This window comes from Gouania willdenowi, chromosome 7, assembly GCF_900634775.1.
Source record: "Gouania willdenowi chromosome 7, fGouWil2.1, whole genome shotgun sequence".
In the NCBI taxonomy this organism is placed as follows: Eukaryota; Metazoa; Chordata; class Actinopteri; order Blenniiformes; family Gobiesocidae; genus Gouania; species Gouania willdenowi.
Window position 1 is genome coordinate 39,295,296 of NC_041050.1, and position 24,677 is coordinate 39,319,972.

General features: G+C 40.2%; 1 protein-coding gene across 1 annotated transcript in view; it reads left to right on the forward strand.

The window, feature by feature from the left end:
* Nucleotides 1-1,251: 1,251 nt before the first annotated feature.
* LOC114466778 (nucleolar protein 4-like) overlaps nucleotides 1,252-24,677 on the forward strand; it is a 66,956-nt gene continuing 43,530 nt past the window's right edge. Inside the window, exons 1-4 of the mRNA XM_028452501.1 lie at nucleotides 1,252-1,684; nucleotides 6,611-6,763; nucleotides 8,914-9,031; nucleotides 11,208-11,305. Of these exons, the coding sequence (XP_028308302.1) occupies nucleotides 1,397-1,684; nucleotides 6,611-6,763; nucleotides 8,914-9,031; nucleotides 11,208-11,305 (657 nt within the window). The 5' untranslated portion in view covers nucleotides 1,252-1,396. The remainder of the gene's footprint in view (nucleotides 1,685-6,610; nucleotides 6,764-8,913; nucleotides 9,032-11,207; nucleotides 11,306-24,677) is intronic.

Below are 24,677 nucleotides of genomic sequence, written 5' to 3' on the forward strand. Positions count from 1 at the left end.
GTGAACAAAGAAGAGTTTCTTTTCTGAGGAAACTCTAGTGATTCCGAGGAGGACTAATATACATGATCTATGATCTTCATTAACCACCAGTCCATAGTGCCTAATATATTATTCTTATTATATACATCGAGAAGCTAAGATTTTACCCATAGATAAAATAATTACTGGATTGATAATGTATCAAATTAAATTACATGATTCATGAAACGAATTAAATAAAAAATAAAATGCATTAAAGTAGATCAATAACTTTTTGGAATATTTAGCAACAAACCACTCGGCAGATAGTGCTTGTTTGCGTGAACAAGCTTTTATTTTGGTGCTTCCGGTGAATTTGCACATTAGCTAAATATTTAGTTTCACCCGTGACATTTAGATTTAAGATTTATATTTAAATCTAACATTTAGATTTAACATTTAGGTTTACATTTAACATTTAGGTTTACATTTAACATTTAGATTTAAATCTAACATTTAGATTTAAGATTTAGATTTAATATTTAAATCTGACATTTAGGTTTACATTTAACATCTAGATTTAAATCTAACATTTAGATTTAATATTTATATTTAAATCTAACATTTAGGTTTACATTTAACATTTAGATTTAAATCTAACATTTAGATTTAAGATTTAGATTTAATATTTAAATCTGACATTTAGGTTTACATTTAACATCTAGATTTAAATCTAACATTTAGATTTAATATTTATATTTAAATCTAACATTTAGGTTTAGATTTAATTTTTATATTTCATATCTAACATTTAGATTTAATATTTATATTTAAATCCAACATTTAGAATTGGATTTAAGATTTAATTTGAACATAGACCTATTTTTTCTGAGTAGAGTAAATATCACAAATATTGCTGTAAACCTTATTTATTTTTGTTTGTTTGTTCTCAGGTCCTGGTTCTGGTCCCTGATGGAGGTCCTGTTGCGGTGCAGACAGGGGTCGGTGTCCAGGGAGGAGGAGGGGGAGGCGGGCTAACAGGTGTGTGGGGGCCGGTCATCACGGTACTGGTCCTGGTCCTGTCCTGGTCCTGATTAACCCCCACAGCCCGGTGTGTGTGTGTGTGTGTGTGTGTGTGTGTGTGTGTGTGTGTGTGCGTGTGTGTGTGTGTGTGTGTGTGTGTGTGTGTGTGTGTGTGTGTGTGTGTGTGTGTGTGCGCGTGTGTGTGTGTGTGTGTGTGTGTGTGTGTGTGTGTGTGTGTGCCCCGTCCTCAGTGAGTGCGCAACAGGGAAGAGGAAGAGGAGGAACAAACACACGGCTTTAGAGACTTTAATTAAACAGACGCTTCACAAAACCAGGACCAGGACCAGGATGGAGACGGTCTGACACCCGGAGGTCCGCGTCCTGTCTTGGTCTGTAGGAACCGAGGCTCGTGCTCATGATGAGGAGGTCCAGCGGTGACCAGGACCAGGACCTGGTCTCCTCCTCCAACCAGAACCGGTTCCAGGACTGGTGTCTGCGGACCTACGGAGACACCGCCAAGACCAAGACCGTGACCCGGCGCAAGTACAACAGGATCCTGCAGACGCTGGTCCACAAAGACCTGGTCCCGGAGGACAAGAACCGAACCATTAACGCCAAGTTTAAGTTCTGGGTGAAGTCCAAAGGCTTCCGGGTCGGGACGGTCCAGGACCACCAAGTCCTGCTGGTCCCCATCAAAGCGACGGTTAGTGCACCTTCCTCTTTCTGTGCGTGTGCGTGTGCGTGCGTGTCCCAAACACAGATCTATGCGCTTTGTGTCCATCAGGTGGTCCACATAATGTTCTCTGAACACAGAACCGAAAAGTTCTGGATCACAGCTCAGGTTCTCAATACGTGGGTCAGGACCCTGACGTGGGTCGGTTCACTCGCTGAGGCCAGAAAACCTTTAGCTTTTATTTTGAAGGGGAGTTATTTTAGTCAGTATTTACATCAGGAGCAAGTTTTATAGATCTGCTCCTGTCCTTTGTCACAGACATATATAGAATAGATCTGTTCCCGTCCTTTGATACAGACGTATATAGAATAGATCTGTTCCTGTTCTTTGCTACAGACATATATAGAATAGATCTGTTCCTGTCATTTGCTACAGACTTATATAGAATAGATCTGTTCCCGTCCTTTGCTACAGACGTATATAGAATAGATCTGTTCCTGTCATTTGCTACAGACGTATATAGAATATATCTGTTCCTGTTCTTTGCTACAGACATATATAGAATAGATCTGTTCCTGTCCTTTGTCACAGACATATAAAAATAGATCTGTTCCCATCCTTTGCTACAGACTTATATAGAATAGATCTGTTCCGTCTTTTGCTACAGACATATATAGAATAGATTTGTTCCTGTCCTTTGCTACAGACATATATAGAATAGATTTGTTCCTGTTCTTTGCTACAGACATATATAGAATAGATCTGTTCCTGTCCTTTGCTCCAGACGTATATAGAATAGATCTGTTTCTGTCTTTTGCTACAGACGTATATAGAATAGATCTGTTCCTGTCCTTTGCTACAGACGTATGTAGAATAGATCTGTTCCTGTCCTTTGCTACAGACGTATATAGAATAGATCTGTTCCTGTCCTTTGCTACAGACATATATAGAATAGAACTGTTCCTGTCCTTTGCTACAGACATATATAGATTAGATCTGTTCCTGTCCTTTGCTACAGACGTATGTAGAATAGATCTGTTCCTGTCCTTTGCTACAGACGTATGTAGAATAGATGTGTTCCTGTCCTTTGCTACAGACGTATGTAGAATAGATCACGACCTGACACATGGAAGAACACTATTCCACAGACCAGTTGAACATCTTTGGGTTTGATTAGCATGTAGCTGCGCTGGCTGAACAGGGTTAAAGAGCAAATGTATTTGTATCGCGCATTTCATACACAAGGCAACTCAATGTGCTTTTAAAGAGCAAATGTTTTCATTACAGTTTTCCCAATTTCATTTGAAAAAATAAAATTATTATTATAATTTGTCTAAACAATAAAAATTAAAAATTAATTCTAACATATTACTGTAAGTTTCATGTGAATGTATAGTATTAGTTTTCATTGAAATAGTCGTAAACTTTTGAGGCTTTAGGTTGGTTCTTCTGCTGTTGTGCAATATCTTATTCACCATGTGTGGTACTGTAGCAAACATTAAACAGAAAGACTGATTTTATCATGAATTTACAACATTAAAGAACGTCTCGATGCAAATTTTTGTCGTCAACATTATCAATTATCTAACTAATCATTTTTGCATTATTGTATATGTTACACACATTGTGGTTGGCGTGAATCTCGAGACGGTATATATATTCATTTCTATTTTTCTTTGGCCCCCCCTTGTAAGAATCTCAAACTCTTTGTTGTCAGGTAGACATATTAGTTTAGAGTGTTTTACTGGAGCATTGGATGTAAACTGGCTTCACTTCCTGTCTTTCAGACTCACTGACCTCCTCCTGTTTCTATGAACGTCTGCTTCACCACAGTTTGTCAGAGCGACACTAAGAATAGTTCCTCTGACTGTCAGACACACGTGATGACGACACACACACACACACACACACACACACACACACACACACACACACACACACACACACACACACACACACAGGCATTATTCACAAGCAAATTTCAAACCATTTCGTCAGAAAAGAAACAACAAAAGAGGGTTTTTAAACTTCAAAATATAAGAAAAATCTTTTGTCTTTTTGGTTAAAATTTGAAGTTGTTTTGTGTTGTGTGTCATGTTGTGTATCATGTTGTGTGTCATGTTGTGTATTATGTTGTCATGTTGTATATTGTGTTGTGTGTCATGTTGTGTATCATGTTGTGTCATGTTGTGTATCATGTTGTGTGTCATGTTGTATATTATGTTGTGTCATGTTGTGTATTGTGTTGTGTGTCATGTTGTGTATCTTTCCAGGTGAGGGAGGAGGAAAGTTGAAGATGACTCTTTACAGACGGTAAATGTGCTTCTTCCTCTGAGACATTTAATTTAGGTTAGCTTAGCACATAGCGACCAGTCCCACATGTTTGGGTTAGCTTAGCACGTAGCGACGAGTCCCACATGTTTGGTTAACATAGTATATAGTGACCAGTCCAGTATATTGTGTTAGCTTAGCACGTAGCTCTGCTGGCTGAGAAGGGTAAAGGGGCGGGGTTAGTGTGTGTGTGTGTGTGTGTGTGTGTGTGTGTGTGTGTGTGTGTGTGTGTGTGTGTGTGTGTGTGTGTGTGTGTGTGTGTGTGTGTGTGTGTGTGTGTGTGTGTGTGTGTGTGTGTGTGTGTGTGTGTGTGCCTAACATGTTCTGAGCTCACAACAAATGTACCCTTTGTTTGTTTGTTTGTTTGTTTGTTAATAACAAAGCTTATATCTGTTGTGAAAGTTTGACTTTCTCTGTTCCTGTCGTTTCATTGGAGGAAGTAGTGGCTAATATCTGCTAGCTTTATTAGCATCTGGTCCAGACTGAAATATGAGGTTGGTTGGAAGTGTGTGCTGATTGGTCTGTGATGACTTCGTCAATCACACACACACACACACACACACACACACACACAACAAAAACACACCAAATGACTTGGATAATGTTCTGATTGGTTCTCAGGAGGAGGGAAATAGTGATGTCATGGCGTTCATCGGATTTTCCTCCTCTGAATCACTACATTCCCGTCCCAGTTCGACTCCACTGGACGTCTTCTTGTGTCCATTGTTAGAAATAAAAAAGATGGGAGAGAAAATGTTGATAAAAGCTACGACAAATTAAATAAAGTGGAGCGTCAAAGAAAGAAGGCGGAGCTAGTGAATCAGACCCAACATGGTTGGATTAAAGTAATCAAAGTGTTCAGAACAGTAGTGTCGATGGAAGAAGCTGAAGGTCGTTTTCTTTGTGAACGCAGACAAAACAAAATGTGTTTGTACGATTTTTGCCTTTGAAGGTCAGAGAAGAAGAGAACGTGTTTGTTTCTGCTCAGTGTCTCCATCTGCTGGAGAGTGTGTTTATAACATCTAACGGATCATTTACAATAGGACAGGAAGTGAGGGTCTTAGACACAGGTGTGAAAACTCTGGCTGTAATAAATGTCCCACTAACGTACTACATACTACAAACTCAATGAGTATATACTGTCTCATATACAGTATACATACTATAGTATGATTAGGATGGTGAGCGTTCCCACTTCACTGAAGTATACTTCAGTGTACTTCAGTTTCCCAAGATGCATTTGGAACCTACAATGTTAAAAACCTTGTTCACACTGAGGCTAAATATCTCTGTTGATTATCCACCTTTACTTTGAAAGTTCTGAAAACATTTGAAGTGAGAAAGTGACCAAGTAGAATATCAACATGTGCTCATTTGATCCATAAAACTCACGTAAACACATTTCACACATTTTCAGAGACCCTCTATTGGTCTACTGACTAAACTTCCTGTTCACTTCAAAATAAGAGCCCCATTTACAAGAGAGTTAAAAAAAAAAAAACTAATGGAAGTCAAGAAGAGATGCTTTTATTTTGAAAAGGAGATGTTTGAATTTTAGCTTGAAGCCGTTTCCAGAATCATTTTACATTCAGCTCCCAATGCATCATGGGACGGTTGAGTACAACTAGTGTGCCCACCGTGCACACTTAAAATATGTCCACATATAATATACATCCTGGTTATTCTCACATACTCAATCTATTCATACTGTCTAATGTGAACGCACTACATACTCATTTAGACGTCACACTCAGTATGAGTAGTACGATAGCATGAGTAGTACGATAGCATGAGTAGTACGATAGCATGAGTAGTACGATAGCATAAGTAGTACGATAGCATGAGTCGTACGTTAGCATGAGTCGTACGTTAGCATGAGTAGTACGATAGCATGAGTAGTACGATAGCATGAATCGTACGTTAGCATGAGTCGTACGATAGCATGAGTAGTACGATAGCATGAGTAGTACGATAGCATAAGTAGTACGATAGCATGAGTCGTACGTTAGCATGAGTAGTACGATAGCATGAGTAGTACGATAGCATGAATCGTACGTTAGCATGAGTCGTACGATAGCATGAGTCGTACGATAGCATGAGTCGTACGTTAGCATGAGTCGTACGTTAGCATGAGTCGTACGTTAGCATGAGTCGTACGTTAGCATGAGTAGTATGTTAGCATGAGTAGTACGATAGCATGAGTAGTACGATAGCATGACTAGTACGTTAGCATGACTAGTATGTTAGCATGAGTAGTACGTTAGTACGAGTAGTACCTTAGCATGAGTAGTACCTTAGCATGAGTAGTACGTTAGTACGAGTAGTATGACATCATGTGTGTGTCCTACACTCTGATCTTTCTACTTGAACAGGAGGAACAGAGTCCACACTAAACACACACGTGTGTGTTAAAAACCAGATAAATAAAGAATCAGCGATGTTCCTTTTTCAAATCCTAATTTTTTTCCCATAAAGATGATGAAGATCAATGGATGGATGAATGTTTTTCTACAGTTTTATTATAATTGTGAACATAATTACATTTAGATTAATTATCATCATCAGAATGTGTCCTAGTTGTGTATTTAAATAAATAAATAATACTACTGTGTTTCTCTCTCTCAGTGCGTAGACGGCGTTTCTGGCGTTGACTCGATGTTGAAACGCGTCGCTGTGGTTGAGGATTTCTTCGACATCATCTACTCCATGCATGTGGAGGTCAGCGCTGAGCCGGGGAAACCCCCGAAGCACGCGGGACAGAAGAAGACCTACAAAGCTGTGAGTTACACCTGCTGTTCTTCCACGTGTCCAACAGGGGGCGCAACGATTTGATAACGCACAGCGTAGCTAAGCAGTGACTGCACTTCTTTAGCAGCTCCCAATTTAGGCTATAGTTCAACTGGTGTTGAGCTGGTTTATTGGTTCTATTTGTTTTATTGGTTTTCTGTCTCCTTTATTCATAGTGTTTCCTGCTCACAGGCTCGTTCACTAACATGAAACTGGTTTTTGCTCTGTTACTGGTCCACGTTCTCACTCTTTTTGCACTAATTTAATGGTATTTTTAAACTGGTTTTGAGTTGCTTCATTTCTGATAACTTAATGTTGATCATCATTACCAGCGCTCACGTAGCTGGTTTATTAATTGGTTTTAAACTGGTTTATTATTGGGTTTCCCTGTTTTCAGGTTAGCTAACTAACTGCGAACTGGTTTGTAGCTGGTTTTGGTCTGTTATGATTTTGACAGTTATTTGAGTGATTTAATGGTATTTCTCCACTGGTTATGAACTGGTTTTTGTCACCTTGTTTTTTAGTAGCTCCCACTTTGGTTTGTATGTGCTGATACTTTATTAATCTTAACATACTTTAATTAATTAGTTGAATGAGCTCCTGTGTCTGAGCTGCTAACTCCCTCTAGTGGTCAAACCACAACACTGCAGCCAAACAAAAACCACCTCAAATGTGATTATTTTTCATTATTGGATCATTTGAACTTTTTTTTAATTAATTTAGCTCAACGTAATGCACAGTGTGAGAATTGGGAGCTATAATCAAACAGATGAGCAGAGATAAGTGTGTATCCAGAGTTCTTTTTCCTCCATCGTTCTTTCTTTGTGTTTGAAAAGCTTTTCTTTCAGGTCAAAAAATCATGTTTCACTGATTAACTCTGTCGTTGCACCGTGTGTGCACAATAAACACGCACACACGGTGCACTGTGTGCGTCACCACAGCCTTGCTTTTGTCAACTGTTGCCGGGCAACACCTGAGATTGAGTGTTTTGAAAAGGCCTTTAATGCTGTAGGAACTACATGTTATTATCTACAAGTTAAAGTGTACCTGTAGTGAAAATGTATATACAAAAATGTCTTTAATGTATTACCAATTAACTAAATATGTGCACCTTTATGTAAAATAAACACATTAAAATGACTTTTTAGAATGATTTTATACCATAAACTATGGAGAGCTGACATTTTGGACAGGATATGACACACGTTGGTTGATTCCTGTTAGGTGTTACTAGGCAACAGTGTTCCATTGGTCTACAGTTTCTGAACAATGGCGTAGTGTAAAGCCAATGGTTGCTATAACAACAAGAAAACTGTTTCTAAGCCAAATAACGTCAGAGTTATCCAGACATTGGTTCCATAATATCGGTACGGGATACACAGTTAAAATGTTAACGTTCACACCACATTGGGTGGTATGTGAGGGATCTGTGGGCTAAGCTAATGGGCTAAGCTAATGGTCTCACAATTCCTTCACAGAAAGTGGTTGAATGCAGCTTGTAAACGTACTTGTTCAGAGCACAGGATACTATGGGGGGTGTCATGGCACTAACCACACCCCCACCACATTGTTCCCTCTTATTTCCTTGAGGCTAAATGATGAACTCTGTCAGGAGAACTTAGCTGTTCCTCAGAGGTAGTGGAGCATTATTCAATCAATGAACACATATTCTTTCAAACAGTTTCTAACCATATTTGTGCAGTTCCAACTCCTAACTACTCAGCCATGGCTCGTTTCTGCTGCTAACAACGTTACACATGGCTGCTTTGCACCCAGAACCAACAGAAAAACGACACTTAACACAACGTAAACAGACCTGTTATGTCTCCATCTCCCACAATGCATCATTTCTTTAAAGCCACAGGCCTTGACGATCTACTCAAGTGTCATATCCTGTCCAAAATGGCGTCTCTTCATAGTTTATGCCCCAGGGTAAAAACTCATTTAAAAAAAATGTAATGTTTTTTAATTTTAAAAAAGGTCCACATGTTTTGTTTATTAGTATAACATTAAACCCATTTTTTGTTATATATATTTTCACTACAGGTACAGCTTAATGATAGTTATTATGGGGTTTGTTTGACTTGAAATCAAATCTCTCTCTCTCTCTCTCTGTGTGTGTGTCGGTGTCTCTCGCTCAGATCTCAGAAACCTTTGCGTTTCTTCCTCGGGAGGCGGTGACTCGTTTCCTGATGAGCTGCACTGAGTGTCAGAAAAGGATGCACGTCATCATTAGCAGCAGCAACAGTGGCAGCAACGGTAACGCCCACACACACCTGTCACCATGGCAACCTGCCATTTTATATTAATGGTATTCGAAAATGTCCATAGATGGACTGTGACACAGGGTTCTACATTTGGTTCGTGGCTAGCTTTAGCTTCTTTTCACATAGTTTTGTTGTGTGATATTGTGGCTAAGCTAACGTTAGCGTGTGTATAGAAACTCCTTCATACTGATCTATTCATAACGCAGCATCACAGCATGAAAGGTGAACATGTTACAGTTGGAGTTCATGTTTGTTTACATGCGTGTACACACTGTGACATCATCATCATGTGACTGTTAGCCCCACCCTCATCACCTGTGGACTCTACAATTTGTGAGAGCTATAGTGAGTATTGAGTAGCTAGTTAGCATAGCATAGACTGTCCTTTGGAGATTTTATAGTATAGAGTGGGCGCGTCTTAAATACTCCAGGAGCCCCGCCCACAATCAAGGCTTTTTGAGTTTTTAGCATCAGACAAAACATCAGGGTTTTAGTGTTTAACTCACACTGAGGCCTAATGTGGACGAGTTACTGTGAATTAATGAATTGATTGATTGATTAATGGATGAATGACTGAATGAGTCTTGTTTATTTTACTAGTTTTTATCCAACATGAGTTCCTGTTTTTTCTAAGGCCTGTTTTTATCTCAGGGACTTTAGTGGAAAAACAACTGCTTCCAATTCTTTAAATGATTTTTTAGATCAGCATCCAGCGTGGACAGTAGATTCTTAAAGTTACCAGACAACCACATTTTCCACCAGCCACATTTTTTTCCATCGAAAATAAACTACATTATGGACAGAATAGATTTAAGCGTTCATGTTTCTTTACATAGTTTTTATTTTAGTTAATTGCAGAAATACATTAAAATTAAAATGGTAAAAATATAAACATTTAATTTAAAAACAGTGTTGCAACAATGCCTAAAAGGTGCATTATGGACCTTTGGGTGTGTCGGAGAAGTGAACCTTTTATAAAGTATATTCTCATAACTTTATAAACAAACTTCACTCAGATGAAAATTGTATTCCTGGAACTCTGAAGTTAGAAAGAAAAGAAGTAATCAGTACTAAGAATTATATGTACTATAGAGAAAACATGTTTTACTCTCCATCCATCCCTCCATCCTCTCTCTCGTTCTCCTCATTAAACAGAGGTGTGTGGGCGTGTCTCAGTCTTCTCTTTAATTAGCCTCATTAACAGCTTTAACAAAGAAAACGACCAGGAAACGAGGGGGGTGTAGGGGGAGGGGGAGGGGGAGGGGGGATCTGAAGGTTTGAATCCTGAATATTGGAGGAGGAGGATATTGGATTTACACCAGCTACAAACACGTGTGTGTGTGTGTGTGTGTGTGTGTGTGTGTGTGTGTGTGTGTGTGTGTGTGTGTGTGTGTGTGTGTGTGTGTGTGTGCGCGCGTGCGTGTGTCACACAATGACACTCTGAGTGAGGGGATCAGCTAATTGCCTTTCTACCCAGTGGGGTTTACACACAGACAGACACACACACACACACTGATCCCTGTTATCTCTGACCAAAGTTCAGTTGTGAATTATTAAATACAATTAATCAGCGCGGGCTGAAGCTGTGTTTGATTGACACAGACAGCTGTGTGTGTGTGTGTGTGTGTGTGTGTGTGTGTGTGTGTGTGTGTGTGTGTGTGTGTGTGTGTGTGTGTGTGTGTGTGTGTGTGTGTGTGTGTGTGTGTGTGTGTGTGTGTGTGTGTGTGTGTGTGTGTGTGTGTGTGTGTGTGTGTGCGTGCGTGCGTGCGTGCGTGCGTGCGTGCGTGCGTGCGTGCGTGCGTGCGTGCGTGCGTGCGTGCGTGCGTGCGTGCGTGCGTGCGTGCGTGCGTGCGTGCGTGCGTGCGTGCGTGCGTGCGTGCGTGCGTGCGTGCGTGCGTGCGTGCGTGCGTGTGTGTGTGTGTGTGTGTGTGTGCGCGTGCGCGCGTGCGCGCGTGCGTGCGTGCGTGCGTGCGTGCGTGTGTTTGTCATTTATCCTGATGGTCGGGTGTGGAACACGTTGCTCTATCCCAAAGGAAGATGTTCAACTCTCTGTTCTCCTCACTCCTCACACACTGTAACACACACACTGACACACATTGTTACACACACATACACACTGTAACACACACACACACACACTGACACACTGTTTGTGTGTGTGCTCACAGAGAACGACCGGCCGTGTTCTCATCTCTCTGACACCATCGACTACAACGTTCCTCTCACTACGACGTACAGGAAGTTGCAGAGGATGAGCAGCAGCAAGGTACACACACGCACACACACGTGCACGCACACACAATCTGTGCAGGTCCTCATACGTCCCATCATTGTTTTCCATTGTTTCATGTTTCACCCAACAGCCTAAAAGTTAACCTTCCTCTAGTCCAGTGTTAGCTTTCTCTTAGCATCTCTAATGCTAACGGGTCCTAAATCAGCTGTAAAATACACTAAAACAATTTACATTTTTAAAAATGTTAAAATGTGGGAAAGATTGATTTAAAACATTTTAATCATTTTTAACTCCATATGTGTGGAAATGTAACATAGAACTGTAACATGGTTCCACAGTTTTGTGTTAAATTTGAATTGACAATTTTTATACAATTTTCATGGCAATTACAAAGTGAATTATCTAAACTCAATTACAATTTAATCATTATTACGACAGCAACAGATTTTTAAAATTCTAATTACACCATAATTGTAATTAATGATCAATTACGCGATTACGATTGACCCCAGTCCTGGTAGGCGTTTTGTTCAGTCTTATTGACCCACCTGTCGTACTTCTATTCCCCACCAGGGTGGTGCACCCCACACTTTGAGAACAACTGATCTATTGTGTATTTCTTCAGTGTCTGTCATCATATATAGCCACCACCTTGGTCTCCATCCCATAATGCACCACGGCTGAGATGTTTTACTGTGTTGTTGTTGGCAGTGTGTGTGTGTGTGTGTGTGTGTGTGTGTGTGTGTGTGTGTGTGTGTGTGTGTGTGTGTGTGTGTGTGTGTGTGTGTGTGTGTGTGTGTGTGTGTGTGTGTGTGTGTGTGTGTGTGTGTGTGTGTGTGTGTGTGTGTGTGGTGATAAGAGAGTGATGAGCTCCTTCCAATTAAGCCAAGCCTCTGTGCATGGGGTTACTTAGTGGACACAGACACACACCCTGCTGTCCTCTGATTGGCTCACGCTGACTTGTGGTCATGTGACTCGTCGTGTGAGGCCCTGACCACCTACAGTCACAAAGAGTGAGAGCATCTGGCAGCCAGCAGAGGGTGCTGTGTCATGCTTTAACAATCATGAGTCAGCATTCACATACACAACACCACCTAAAGACAACACACAACGAAACTACCAGGGTCAAAGGTCATTGATCACATGATCAGAAAGGAGTCATTTATTAGTCCTGGAGCACTAATTCTCATTGGACTGTGTGTGTGTGTGTGTGTGTGTGTGTGTGTGTGCGCGTGTGCGCGTGCGCGCGCGCATTAGCTCCTCTCATCTGTTCATCTCTTCATCTTTCCTTCCGTCCCAATTCAATAAGAGGAGGAAATTACCCAGGGTGCATCCTGGTGGTGGGGGGGGGGTTACTCTGCAGGAGGACACACACACACACAAACACACACACACACACACACACATGTCAGCGTAGACAGTTTTTTTTATCACTGCTTTAAAACAAGCTGTAAGTCCAAACAAGGCAAAATGTCAGATTTTTTAAAAAGGGTTACACACAAAAACACAAAAACACATCACCATTCATCACTTTATTCATAAACTCACCCATGATCACTTTAAAAAGACACGCTTCATATTAACAAGACTAAAAACAAAATCTTAATAAAGTACCAAATGATCTCCTCAGGCACCAGTCTGTGTGCACGTACAAAAAATCCTGTGTGTCAAAAATTATTTGTATTTGTAAAAGACATTTTGTGTGTGTGTGTGTGTGTGTGTGTGTGTGTGTGTGCGTACGGTTGGCTTTGTGTGTAATGAGGATGAGGACGCAGAGGAAGATGGGCTGGAATAAAAATGAGGTTTTTTTAGGTGTTGGGGGTTGGATGGGGGTGGGGGGGGTGGAGACGGCGGGGGGGAGGCAATCACAGGAGGAATTAAAAACGCAGAATCAGGAGGTTCATTATCATTTATGGGTCGTTCTCCTCTGGCCATTATTCAGCCTCCTCTAGAGGGAAGAGGTTTCATTATGTTTTGGAGGAGGGGTGTGTGTGTGTGTGTGTGTGTGTGTGTGTGTGTGTGTGTGTGTGTGTGTGTGTGTGTGTGTGTGTGTGTGTGTGTGTGTGTGTGTGTGTGTGTGTGTGTGTGTGTGTGTGTGTGTGTGTGTGTGTGTGTGTGTGTGTGTGTGTGTGTGTGAATATTTGTCGATCATTTTGGCTGAAACAAAGATCTTCAAATATCTCGCCACATGCCAGGGAAAGTTTTCCCTTTTATCCTTTTGGAAAGGCTTTTATTTTGACAGGAAAAATGCAAGTTTATTTCCTGCACCTGTTTATTATTAAAATGGAGAAACCCAACCTGACAACACACACAAAAAAGAGAGCTATGTGTGCCCCCCACCCCACCCCCCAAACCATTCCTTATTGTTAATATTGTACAAAACTAGGTGTTATGGTTGAACTGGTGTCTATTTTACTCGGTGACCAAAAATCACTAACACTCTGCTGTCTATAAATATCTGTTATTTATTTAGATTTATTGTAAAGTCTTTACACATTAGCTCGACTTGGTCCCAATAATCATCTGTTCATTAATCAGTCTTTATAGTTGGACGTCGGTCACCAGTTAAAATGGACGCCACTTGAACCAGAACACCTACAGTTTGATTGATAAATTACGTGTGAAAATATTGTCAACATGTAAAAAAAAAGAACAACACAAGACAAAAACACACCGTAGCTTTTCTGATTATTAGATAGTTGGTTAATGAGTTAGTTTTCATAGCCGAAAAAGAGTTGAAGAAGTGAAACGTATTTACTCCCACGCCTTATTCATAAATTAATTATCCAGCTGACTCATTATTATCTATTCAATAATTAGTTACAGATGTTTGTTAATGGTTTAACAATCCCATTAGTCACCTTCCTCACAACACACGCTACACATCAAACCTTTAGGTGTTACAGTTTAAATGGTGCCTCATCTAACTGGTGATCGACCTCTAACGGCGTTGCTTGTTTCTGTTCAATCATTTTCAATAATTCATCTTTAAACATGTTTAAGGTTCAACACCCCAGAACTTTCCAGATTATTACATGAAAATATGGATGTTCTGATTGAACTGGTGTCCATTCTACTGGGTGAGCTATATGTGCTAATGTTTGGTAGGTGTTATGGTGACTCTGGTGTGCATGTTCGCTGCTGACTTTCAGCTAATCGATGTTTATCGTTCCTTTCTTCTCCTTCCTGGACACAGAGGGATTCCATCTCACTCCTGCTTATTTAATCCACTGTTTCTCAAATGGGGGTACGTGTCCCCCTAGGTGTATGCAATGACACTTCAGAGAGAGGAAAATGAACAAATAAAGTGTCAGTCGTGGTCCCGCCCCAGGCATGAGATGACCAGAAATGATAAAAAGGATAGAAATAGTTAGTTGCCTTAAATTTCAGAAAAATGGAAAAAGATTTTTGAAATGTTCAAATTATCACTTTTTTCTTTTTTAAATAAAATTAAAACAACACACATTCTTAAATAATTATTTCTATACTTTTACTTTGGGAAATATAATAATAGTTTAACTAAAATGCAGTAAAAAAAAATCAAAAAAATCTGAGCTCAAACATGATCAAAAACTAATTGTTTGGGGTCGCCTGAAATTGTAGATATCAAAATGGGGTCACGATCCAAAAAAGGTTGCGAACCACTGCTGTAAATAGTGTTTAATTCCACTTATTTACAAAGTCAGTTTCTATAAAGTTTCATTCCATCATTATGATCTATAGTTGTTTTTACAATGTTTTCTAATCAAAATGTTGTAGTCGGACGAAGGGCGGACTTGGATTTATAAATAAGAAAAAGGAGACTAGAACCACTGATTTAATCCACACAAAACTACAGTTATACAGAAATTATATGATGCAATTTCACAGTCCGCCGCTGGGTGGCGTGTGTGTGTTTGTGTGTGTGTGTGTGTGTGTGTGTGTGTGTGTGTGCGCGTGTGAACTGCTCGTCACCACCCAAAAGCACCAGAAATGAGTGTTTTTTCCTCCTTTGTACCAGTTATTAATTTATTCTTAAACAAACGGATAGCCATAATATTATAGTATGGATCATCAGTAAATGTGAGCATAAAGCCATAAAAATAGATAAAATAATAATAATAATTATAATTTGATTTGATTTATTTATTTTTGAACATGTAAAAACAAAAACAATACATATCAAATAAAAGGAATGTCACAAATAAGTTAGTTTCTAAAACAAGTCAAAAACACAAAGTAGGAAGAATTCAATGAAACATTTTCACGTTTAAAAAAGAAGTGGGAAGAAGTCTGACTTATTTAATCCTACCCCTCTGTTAACCAGTATAACAATGTATGTTACTATAATAATAATAAATAATGATGTGATTGTTTTATTATTATTATTATTATTGTAGTTTTCTATAAGATGCTCCTTTTCACTCTTTCTGTGACGACAGTTAATGTTTGAGCTCGTGCTGTGTTTTAGTCTCGTGGCTAATTAAATTAAATTAAACAAATGATAAAAACCAACATGTGATGAACATCTTCCATTGTCTTAAAAGCGGCTCTGTGTCCGCTCCCTGTGCGTGACGTCACAGCCGCGGCCCCGCCCCTCCCCGCTCTCCTGTCGGTGCGGCCGTGCGCTCGCACTGCTCCGCGTGCCACTCGGATTTACAGCAGCGCGTGGAGGAAGCACCGACAGCACCGGAACCACAGGTAGAACCCGCATCCGTGCGTGTGCGTGTGCGTGTGCGTGTGCGTGCACCCCCCGCTGTTTATTCTAAGCAGCAGACTGATGGAGGCGGTCACATGCACAGCGCGTGCGTGTGTTCGTGTGTGTGTGTAGGAGATAGAGGAGGAGGAGGGCGGTCACCGTGCGTGTGCGTGAGGGTGGAGCTGCGGAATGAGCGTGCACGCGGCGGACCTTTCTGTGCGTGACGCTGATTGAAAGAAACAATCAATAGATTAAATTTTTTTTTTTTTTTCACAGTTTGTGACGAAAAACGAGACGAAATCACTTTGGAAACATTTTAAAATGTGATATTTATCATAACGAGCTGAGTTTAAAGTGACGGTAATAAATTCTTAATATAAGCAGTGAAATAAAGGATCAGATCAAATATAGATACAAACCTGATGTGATGGTCACATGATCAATATTAAGAATAATGTCCAATCAGAGCGTGAACAGGAAACAACAAAGAGTTTGTGTGTTTGGAGTCATTTTATTGGATTCTTGTGTAATTTTGTTATTTTGCTTATATTTTATTTGTTTTTGAGTCATTTTGTGTATTTTTCTTCTATTTTGTGTGTTTTTTGAGTCTATTGTGTAATTTTATTCTCATTTTGTCTATGTTTCTAATATTCTATGTGTTTTTGAGTCATGTTGTTTTATTTTACCGTCATTTTGTTCATCTTTCTACTATTTTTTGTGTTTTTGAGTGATTTGGTGTAATTTTATTCTCATTTTGTCTGTTTCTTCGTTTCTGTTTTTGTTTTGTGTATTTTTCTTTCTTTTTGTGTAAAAACATTTTCTGGGCTTTTATTTTGACAGTCTGTACAGCAGCAGTTTCTCATTCCACATACTGTACATACTCTGAAGCTCTTTTTTTATTATACAAAACATATGAATGTATTTTTGAAATCATCTTGTTTCACTAGTGTCGTCTTTGTCAGCCTGTGCAGTGGCTGTTTCATATTCCTTAAGTCATGTTAACGTTGTCTGTTCAATCCCACATGTTTGTGTTAGCTTAGCATGTAGCAACGAGCAGGGTCATAGGGTAAAGGGGGCGGGGCTGTTATTGGACATGTTTATGTGTTTTTTTTGGAGCGTCTGTGCAGCGGTCGTTTCCTGCTTTTATCATCTGCATTTTATGTTTAAAAACTCTTTGTTCTTTCTTTATTTTCACTCATTCCAGAATCTTCTTCATGCTTTCAGTGTGAAGTGATCATTGGGTCAAAGGTCAGGGCTCAGAGCTGTTTATCCCGTGCAGATTGACACTTTCCTGCTGAAGGACAGAGTCTTTCAGCATCGCTGGTTTCCATGGCAACATCTCCAGTGGAAAACACTGGAACAAAGTTGTCTGTGAGGAGCGAGTGAAGCAAATACTTAAAGATCCATTAGTGAGATTTTTATACTTAGAAGACGAGAGAAAAGGCCGAGCGTTATGAAGATAAAGATGAAGTTACAAAGACGTCACGTGAGCAATTAGACAAGTTTTAGGACGAGTGTAGGAAAAGTAGAGCTTTGAGATGTTTAGAAAGTTTGGTGACATAAAAGCATCAAAATCAAAAAAAGAAAAAAGATGCACAAATAACAATTTGAAATAAATAGATACATGAAAAACTAATAAATACATGGAGAAATAAATATGAAATAAATAGATACACAAATAAAAAGTTCTAAATAAATATGTAAAAAGTAAATAAACAAATGGATAGATAGATAAAATAGATCAATAAGTAACAATAAATAAATGATTGTAAAACATTTGGATTTCTTCACAATAAAATGTCTTTTGTTTCTTTTACTAATAGTCGCTGTGATAAACATACAGATGTGTTGAAAAGAGAATTAAAAGCAACAAATACAGATTATTATCAGTAAAAAACACACTCACTGTGAATTACAGTTACAAAAAATATTTCCCCTTGGATCACAATTCACATCCCAGCATTAAAAGCAATAAAATCACACAGTTAAAGTAGTCGATCTGAGCCAATCAGTGAGCAGGGAGTTCCAGCAATGATCATCTGACTCCGCCCATCTGAGAGCTGCCCAATCGTCATCCTTCCTGTTGAACGACCTAGAGTTTATATCGTGAAAGTCAGCCCTGGAACACTCAGTTCTCCACTTTGTGTTTGAGGCATGTTTAAAGTTTAAAACAAAGAACGTTTTGTATGTTTTACATCATCGACAACATTTATAACTAATAAAAGCTGTTTTACAGCAAATTTACCCAGAACTTTGTAATGGGGACTAGTTGGACACACGCCAAGGATGAGAAGAATTGATTGATTTAATGATTGATTAGTTCCATGTAAAATTCAACCCTGAACTATAAAGTTCCTGCTAGCTTTGGTGGAAAAGTGGCTAAATTTGGTGCAAAGAAAATGCACCCATCAAAGGAAAAATACAACAGTGAACAAAATGTTATACGTTAGCGCAGTATAAACACACCTTAGATTCAACAGAAAATGTGACCCTCAATTAGTTCTAGGTAATTTAGATGGAAAAACAACTGTCTAAATGGTTCCTGCTGATTTTAGTGCAAAAGTAGCTACAGGTTCCTTCGGTGGATTTGTTCTTACAGTTTACAACCATGAACCATGGAAGTTCTGGGTCATTTTAGTGGAAAAGCAGCTACAGAGTAAAGATATAAAGACAGCTCCAAACCAAGTGGTTGAAACATGTCTGAAGCTCAGGAGAAAACTGAACCATGAACCACCGACATACTTATATATATATATATATATATATTTGTTGTAAAAGCGTCTAAAGTTTGTATGTGAGCGATGATTCCCAGCATCCTGTTATTCAGTTTCCTGCTCTTTGTGGACGTACTCGTGGCAGTATTATCTTTCTCTTTTGGTTCGCTCTAAACCTCTCCATCGATCGTGTGCGTGTGTGCGTATGCGTGTGTGCGTGTGCGTGTGTGACTCTTTCAGTCAGACATCTGTCTTCCTAACTAAAGCAGATCTATCTGTGGTTTGCTCCAAATCCCCTTTCACGCTCTCCGTCCTGCACTCAGTCAATCCACCACAGAAAGCACAAAGCTCTCAATCTGCTGCCCACAGTAAACCATCAGCTGCTGTGTGAGGACCACCAACATCAGGCCCTCATAACACTGTGTTTATTTTACACAAATGCAGGAAAATCTCCAGCTTCTAAAACTTTTTTTTTAAAGAAAAGAATCAGAATCAGAATTCCTTTATTAATCCCAGGGGGAAATTGCTTTTGTTACAGCCACTGAAAAACATCACAAATAAAAGAATAAAAAGGTTAACAAAGACAAAAGAAAGAATAAACAATAAATAAGTGTTTAATTAAGTAAAAGACTGTTAAAAATAGGGATCAGAAACACACACATTACAGTAGTAGAAAAAAGTAGGATAGATAATAATAATAATATACAAATATATACCAATATGATTCAGATATTTACAAAACAGAGATGAATTATACAGTTTGATTGCCACAGGCAGGAATAATTTCCTGTGGCGCTCTGTGGAGCACCGTGGTTGGATCAGCCTGGTGCTGAAGGTTCTAAAGGTGCTGAAGGTGCTTCTGTGACTGACCAGCACATCATGGAGTGGGTGGGACACATTGACCAAGATGGATTTCACCTTGAACAGGCTCCTCCTCTCTGTCACCACAGTCAGAGAGTCCAGACAAATGACTTTCCTGAATATCACAACATCTTTGACACGTTTGGTTAGCTTAGCAAGTAGCGACCAGCCCCACATGTTTGGTTAGCTTAGCAAGTAGCGATCAACCCCACATGTTTGGGATGGCTGAGCAAGTAGCCACCAGTCTTACATGTTTGGTTAGCTTAGCACGTAGCCACCAGTCTTACATGTTTGGTTAGCTTAGCACGTAGCCACCAGTCTTACATGTTTGGTTAGCTTAGCACGTAGCCACCAGTCTTACATGTTTGGTTAGCTTAGCACGTAGCCACCAGTCTTACATGTTTGGTTAGCTTAGCACGTAGCCACCAGTCTTACATGTTTGGTTTGCTTAGCACGTAGCCACCAGTCTTACATGTTTGGTTAGCTTAGCACGTAGCCACCAGCCTTACATGTTTGGTTAGCATAGCACGTAGCCACCAGTCCTACATGTTTGGTTAGCTTAGTAGGTAGCCACCAGTCCTACATGTTTGGTTAGCTTAGCACGTAGCCACCAGCCCCACATGTTTGGGATAGCTTAGCAAGTAGCGACCAGTCCCACATGTTTAGGTTAGCTTAGCAAGTCGCCACCAGTCTTACATGTTTGGTTAGCTTAGCACGTAGCCACCAGTCCTACATTTTTGGTTAGCTTAGCATGTAGCCATCAGTCCTACATGTTTGGTCAGCTTAGCGCGTAGCCACTAGCCCCACATGTTTGTTTAGCTTAGCATGTAGCAGCACAGGCTAACAGGGTTATTATAGTTCACAAAAATGAACAAAACAACTAAAAATGGAAGTAAAACTGAAATGTACCTGTCCTTTGTCACAGATGTATATACATAGAATAGATCTTAAATGTGTTTCTTTCTCTGAAACTATGAAGTAATTCCAAACCCAAGACCAGTTTCACACGTTTGGGTTAGCTTAGCATGTAGCAGCGCTGGTTCAGCCGGGTCAAAGGGTAAAGGGGCGGGGCTATGTTACCTGGTTCAGGTTGTGCATGTGTGTGTGTGCATGTACATGTCTGTGTTTGTTAGGTGGAACAAACCTTGTCAGCCAATGACCTTTGTCCTCTTTAATCTGACCATGTGATTGGTTCCTGGAGGGAAACAGGTCAGATGTGAGAGCGACCGGATTAGGACGAGTGTCCAAGATTCCTCTAATCCCTGATATCAGCAGCATCGCGGGCTGCAGGTCACACTCTCATAGGAAAGATCCACACACACACACACACACACACACACACACACACACACACACACACACACACACACCTTTGTTGACTGAGCTCAGTGGGTCAATGATTAGCTACGAATGCTTCATGTTTTCAGTGTTGGAATGAACCATAAACACAGAGGATCATCAGCTTTAGTCCCAAACGTAGGAACACACACACACACACACACACACACACACACACACACTATTTTAAAGTCATCTACTAAACATTGAGCACAGTTTAAACTAACACACTATACTCAGTTCTAAAAAGCTCCCACACATTATAAACATCCCTTCACACTTACATTAACGTACACAGAGTAAAGACAAGTTACACAAACGCAGAACGACATTCATCTTACCTTAACTAAAGAGCTCAGTGGCTCCTTAGTTTTAAAATCCCTCTCTGAACATCCATGGAGGTTTTATCATCCAGAGCAATTTAACAATTCATTTAAAAATGATAAGTAAATGCTCCTGGTTCTTTTTTAGACAATGTTCTTATTTATTGAAACAGGATTATTTTATGCTGTAGACACTTTTATCACACTTCTGACAATGGGAGACAATAATTAGCTACATTTTACATTGGAGACCGTATTCATTTACTGTTGAAGTGAATACCAAAACAATTTGTAGATGAATCCTAAGTGAACCAATGTTGGAGACACAGTTAGGCATTTAGGAGAGCCCGCTGTTCCACAAATGAAAAAGCATATAAAATTATGGAGAGGTACTAATGATATGACGGGGGTACACGTGATTTGACAAAAATGCAAAGGGGTACATCGGACAAAAAAGATTGGGAACCCCTGATTCAGAGGATCTTCCTGCTGATTTTTTTTATTAAATCCACCAGTATTTTGTGTCTTTTAATCCATCTTGGACTTTAGTCTGTCTTGCTTTTTCCTCATGTGTGACGATTTCAACAAAACAAAGCAGCATCTTTAATGATTTTGTCACGTGTGAGTAAAATTACTGTAATAACATGATACTGGGTGTAAAGAGCAACAACATATATTTCAGAAACTGAGAATTTCTGAGATAGAGCAAATATTAGCAGAGTTACGGTCATTTAAAGTAATGTGTTCCCCTAGATGCGTTCATGGTTATAGGGAAACCCGGACATTTCCCTGAATATATAAAATCCGCCTGTATTCTAAGGATTTAAAAAGGGTTTGCTTAGCATGTAGCAACCAGTTCCACATGTTTGGATTAGCTTAGCATGTAGCGACCAGTCCCAGATGTTTAGGTTAGCTTAGCACGTAGCGACCAGTCCCAGAATTTTAGGTTAGCTTAGCACGTAGCAACCAGTTCCAGATGTTTAGGTTAGCTTAGCACATAGCGACCAGTCCCAGATGTTTGGATTAGCTTAGCACATAATTATCAGTCCCAGATGTTTAGGTTTACTTAGCATGTAGCAACCAGTCCCAGATGTTTAGGTTAGCTTAGCACATAGCAATCAGTTCTAGAAGTTTGGGTTAGCTTAGCATGTAGTGACCAATCTCAGAAGTATGGGTTAGCTTAGCATGTAGCGATCACTCCCAGGTGTTTGGGTTAGCTTAGCATGTAGCGACCAGTCCCAGATGTTAGGGTTAACTTAGCACGTAGCAACTAGTCTCACAGGTTTTGGATTAGCTTAGCATGTAGCGACCAGTCCCAGATGTTTGGGGTAGCTTCGCACGTAGCTACCAGTCCCAGATATTAGGGTTAGCTTAGTACATAGCAACTAGTCTCACATGTTTGGATTAGCTTAGCACGTAGCGACCAGTCCCAGATGTTTGGGTTAGCTTAGCACGTAGCAACCAGTCTCAGATGTTTGGGTTAGCTTAGCACGTAGCGACCAGTCCCAGATGTTTGGGTTAGCTTAGCACATAGCGACCAGTCACAGTTGTTTGGTTTAGCTTAGCACGTAGCAAGCAGTCCCAGATGTTTGGGTTAGCTTAGCACGTAGCGACCAGTCCCAGATGTTTGGGTTAGCTTAGCACATAGCGACCAGTCACAGTTGTTTGGTTTAGCTTAGCACGTAGCAAGCAGTCCCAGATGTTTGGCTAACCCAAACCCTGGTCTGAGCGTGAGCTACAGGATTGGCTCTTAAAGCAGGTCCTTTACAGTATTTAGGGATCCAGTGGAGGGATACGAGAGTATTGGGTGAGTGATATCCGCTAATGGACACCGCTCACTCCTGTGTGTATTTAACAATGATGTGTTCCTGAGTAACACAATGACCTCAGTGGCTTATTCTACATCAGTCTGTGCTGTCTGCTGTGTTAGTCTCTGTTTCCATGGGAATAATTCATTCTTTGGTGTCCATCACGAGCTACACACACACACACACACACACACACACACACGGTTCCTCTGGTGACCAGGTTGCCGGTGGATTTAACAGATGGGTTATAAAGGTCACTGAGGGCCTGACCTCCTTTTTTCACACACACATGCGCGTGTGTGTAAACTCTCCATCTGTGTGTGTATGTGTGTGTTGTGTATCAGTGTGTGTGTATAGTGTAAACTGTCACTCACTTCCTCTGAATCTTCCTCTGGTGAAGCTAACACTCCAGCATGTGTCGTCTTCATGAACAGACGCACAAACACACACTCGGCTCCGTGCCAACACGCACACACACAAAAAATTGTTAGGCGTGCGGGCTTTTACACGTGTGCAAGTCAGTAAGTGTGTGTGAGTGTTGTATCCTCTCCAATCACAGCAACAATCTGACTCACAGCGTAACACTACAGTCACTACCACTCTGTGGACGGGTGTCATGACACAGACCGGACTAAATGGTGGTCCGTTATACACACACACTCACACACTTACATACCTGCACGCGTGTATACCTCTGCAGTAAGCGCCTCATATGTTTGTGTTTACATGTCACATGGACGATGATCGATAGTGAAGGTCACCTGATCACTATACATTCACTCACGCCACACCTGCATCTACGTGTGACTGATATATCTATGTTTGTTAGGTGCACATCCAGGTGTGGTGTAGGTGTGCAATCGCTTTAGTGTGTATGCACATTAAAGCGATTGTAAACGTGTTAACACGTCCACAAGCACACATGCTCACATGACTTGTGCACTGTGCCTGTGTACCCATTCTAAGTCTATGGAAAATGTAGATCAGATGTGCAGGCGTATGGTACACGTTCATTTACACACACACACACACACACACACACACACACACACACACACACACACACACACACACACACACACACACACACACACACACACACACACACACACACACACACACACACACACGCGTTTTAATGACATCTGAGCACATTTCTATAATAAATCTTCAAAATGAGGACCTTTTTTACATGAAAAAAGTGTATAAAGAGTGTAACTTTTGGCCCCTAGGGGCCAAGTGTGGAAGCACACACACACAGACACACGCACACACACACACACACACACACACACACACACACACACACACACACACTGCAGGTCCTCATAAGTCAGGAATACTTGAGAACTCTTAAAGCTTCTATATCATGCTATATTAAGACCTTCCAAAATCAACTACAGCCACACATTGGTAATATTTTACATTTTGCAAAATAAAATGCTTATTTATTAAGATATATTACTTATTTTCTTTCAACCCGGAAGTTGAGACGCACGATTTCTCGGAGCGCCGCCTCTCCCTGTGTGAGTACCTCCCATTTCATGACATGGGCAACAGACAGTTCCTGAGAATGTATTTAAAATATAAAGACAAAGAAGTGAGTATGGCTAACATTTGGCTAGAGGGTTATTTTACTTACAGCTGTGGTCTCTCCATCAGTGGGTTTTATTGTGGGAATCA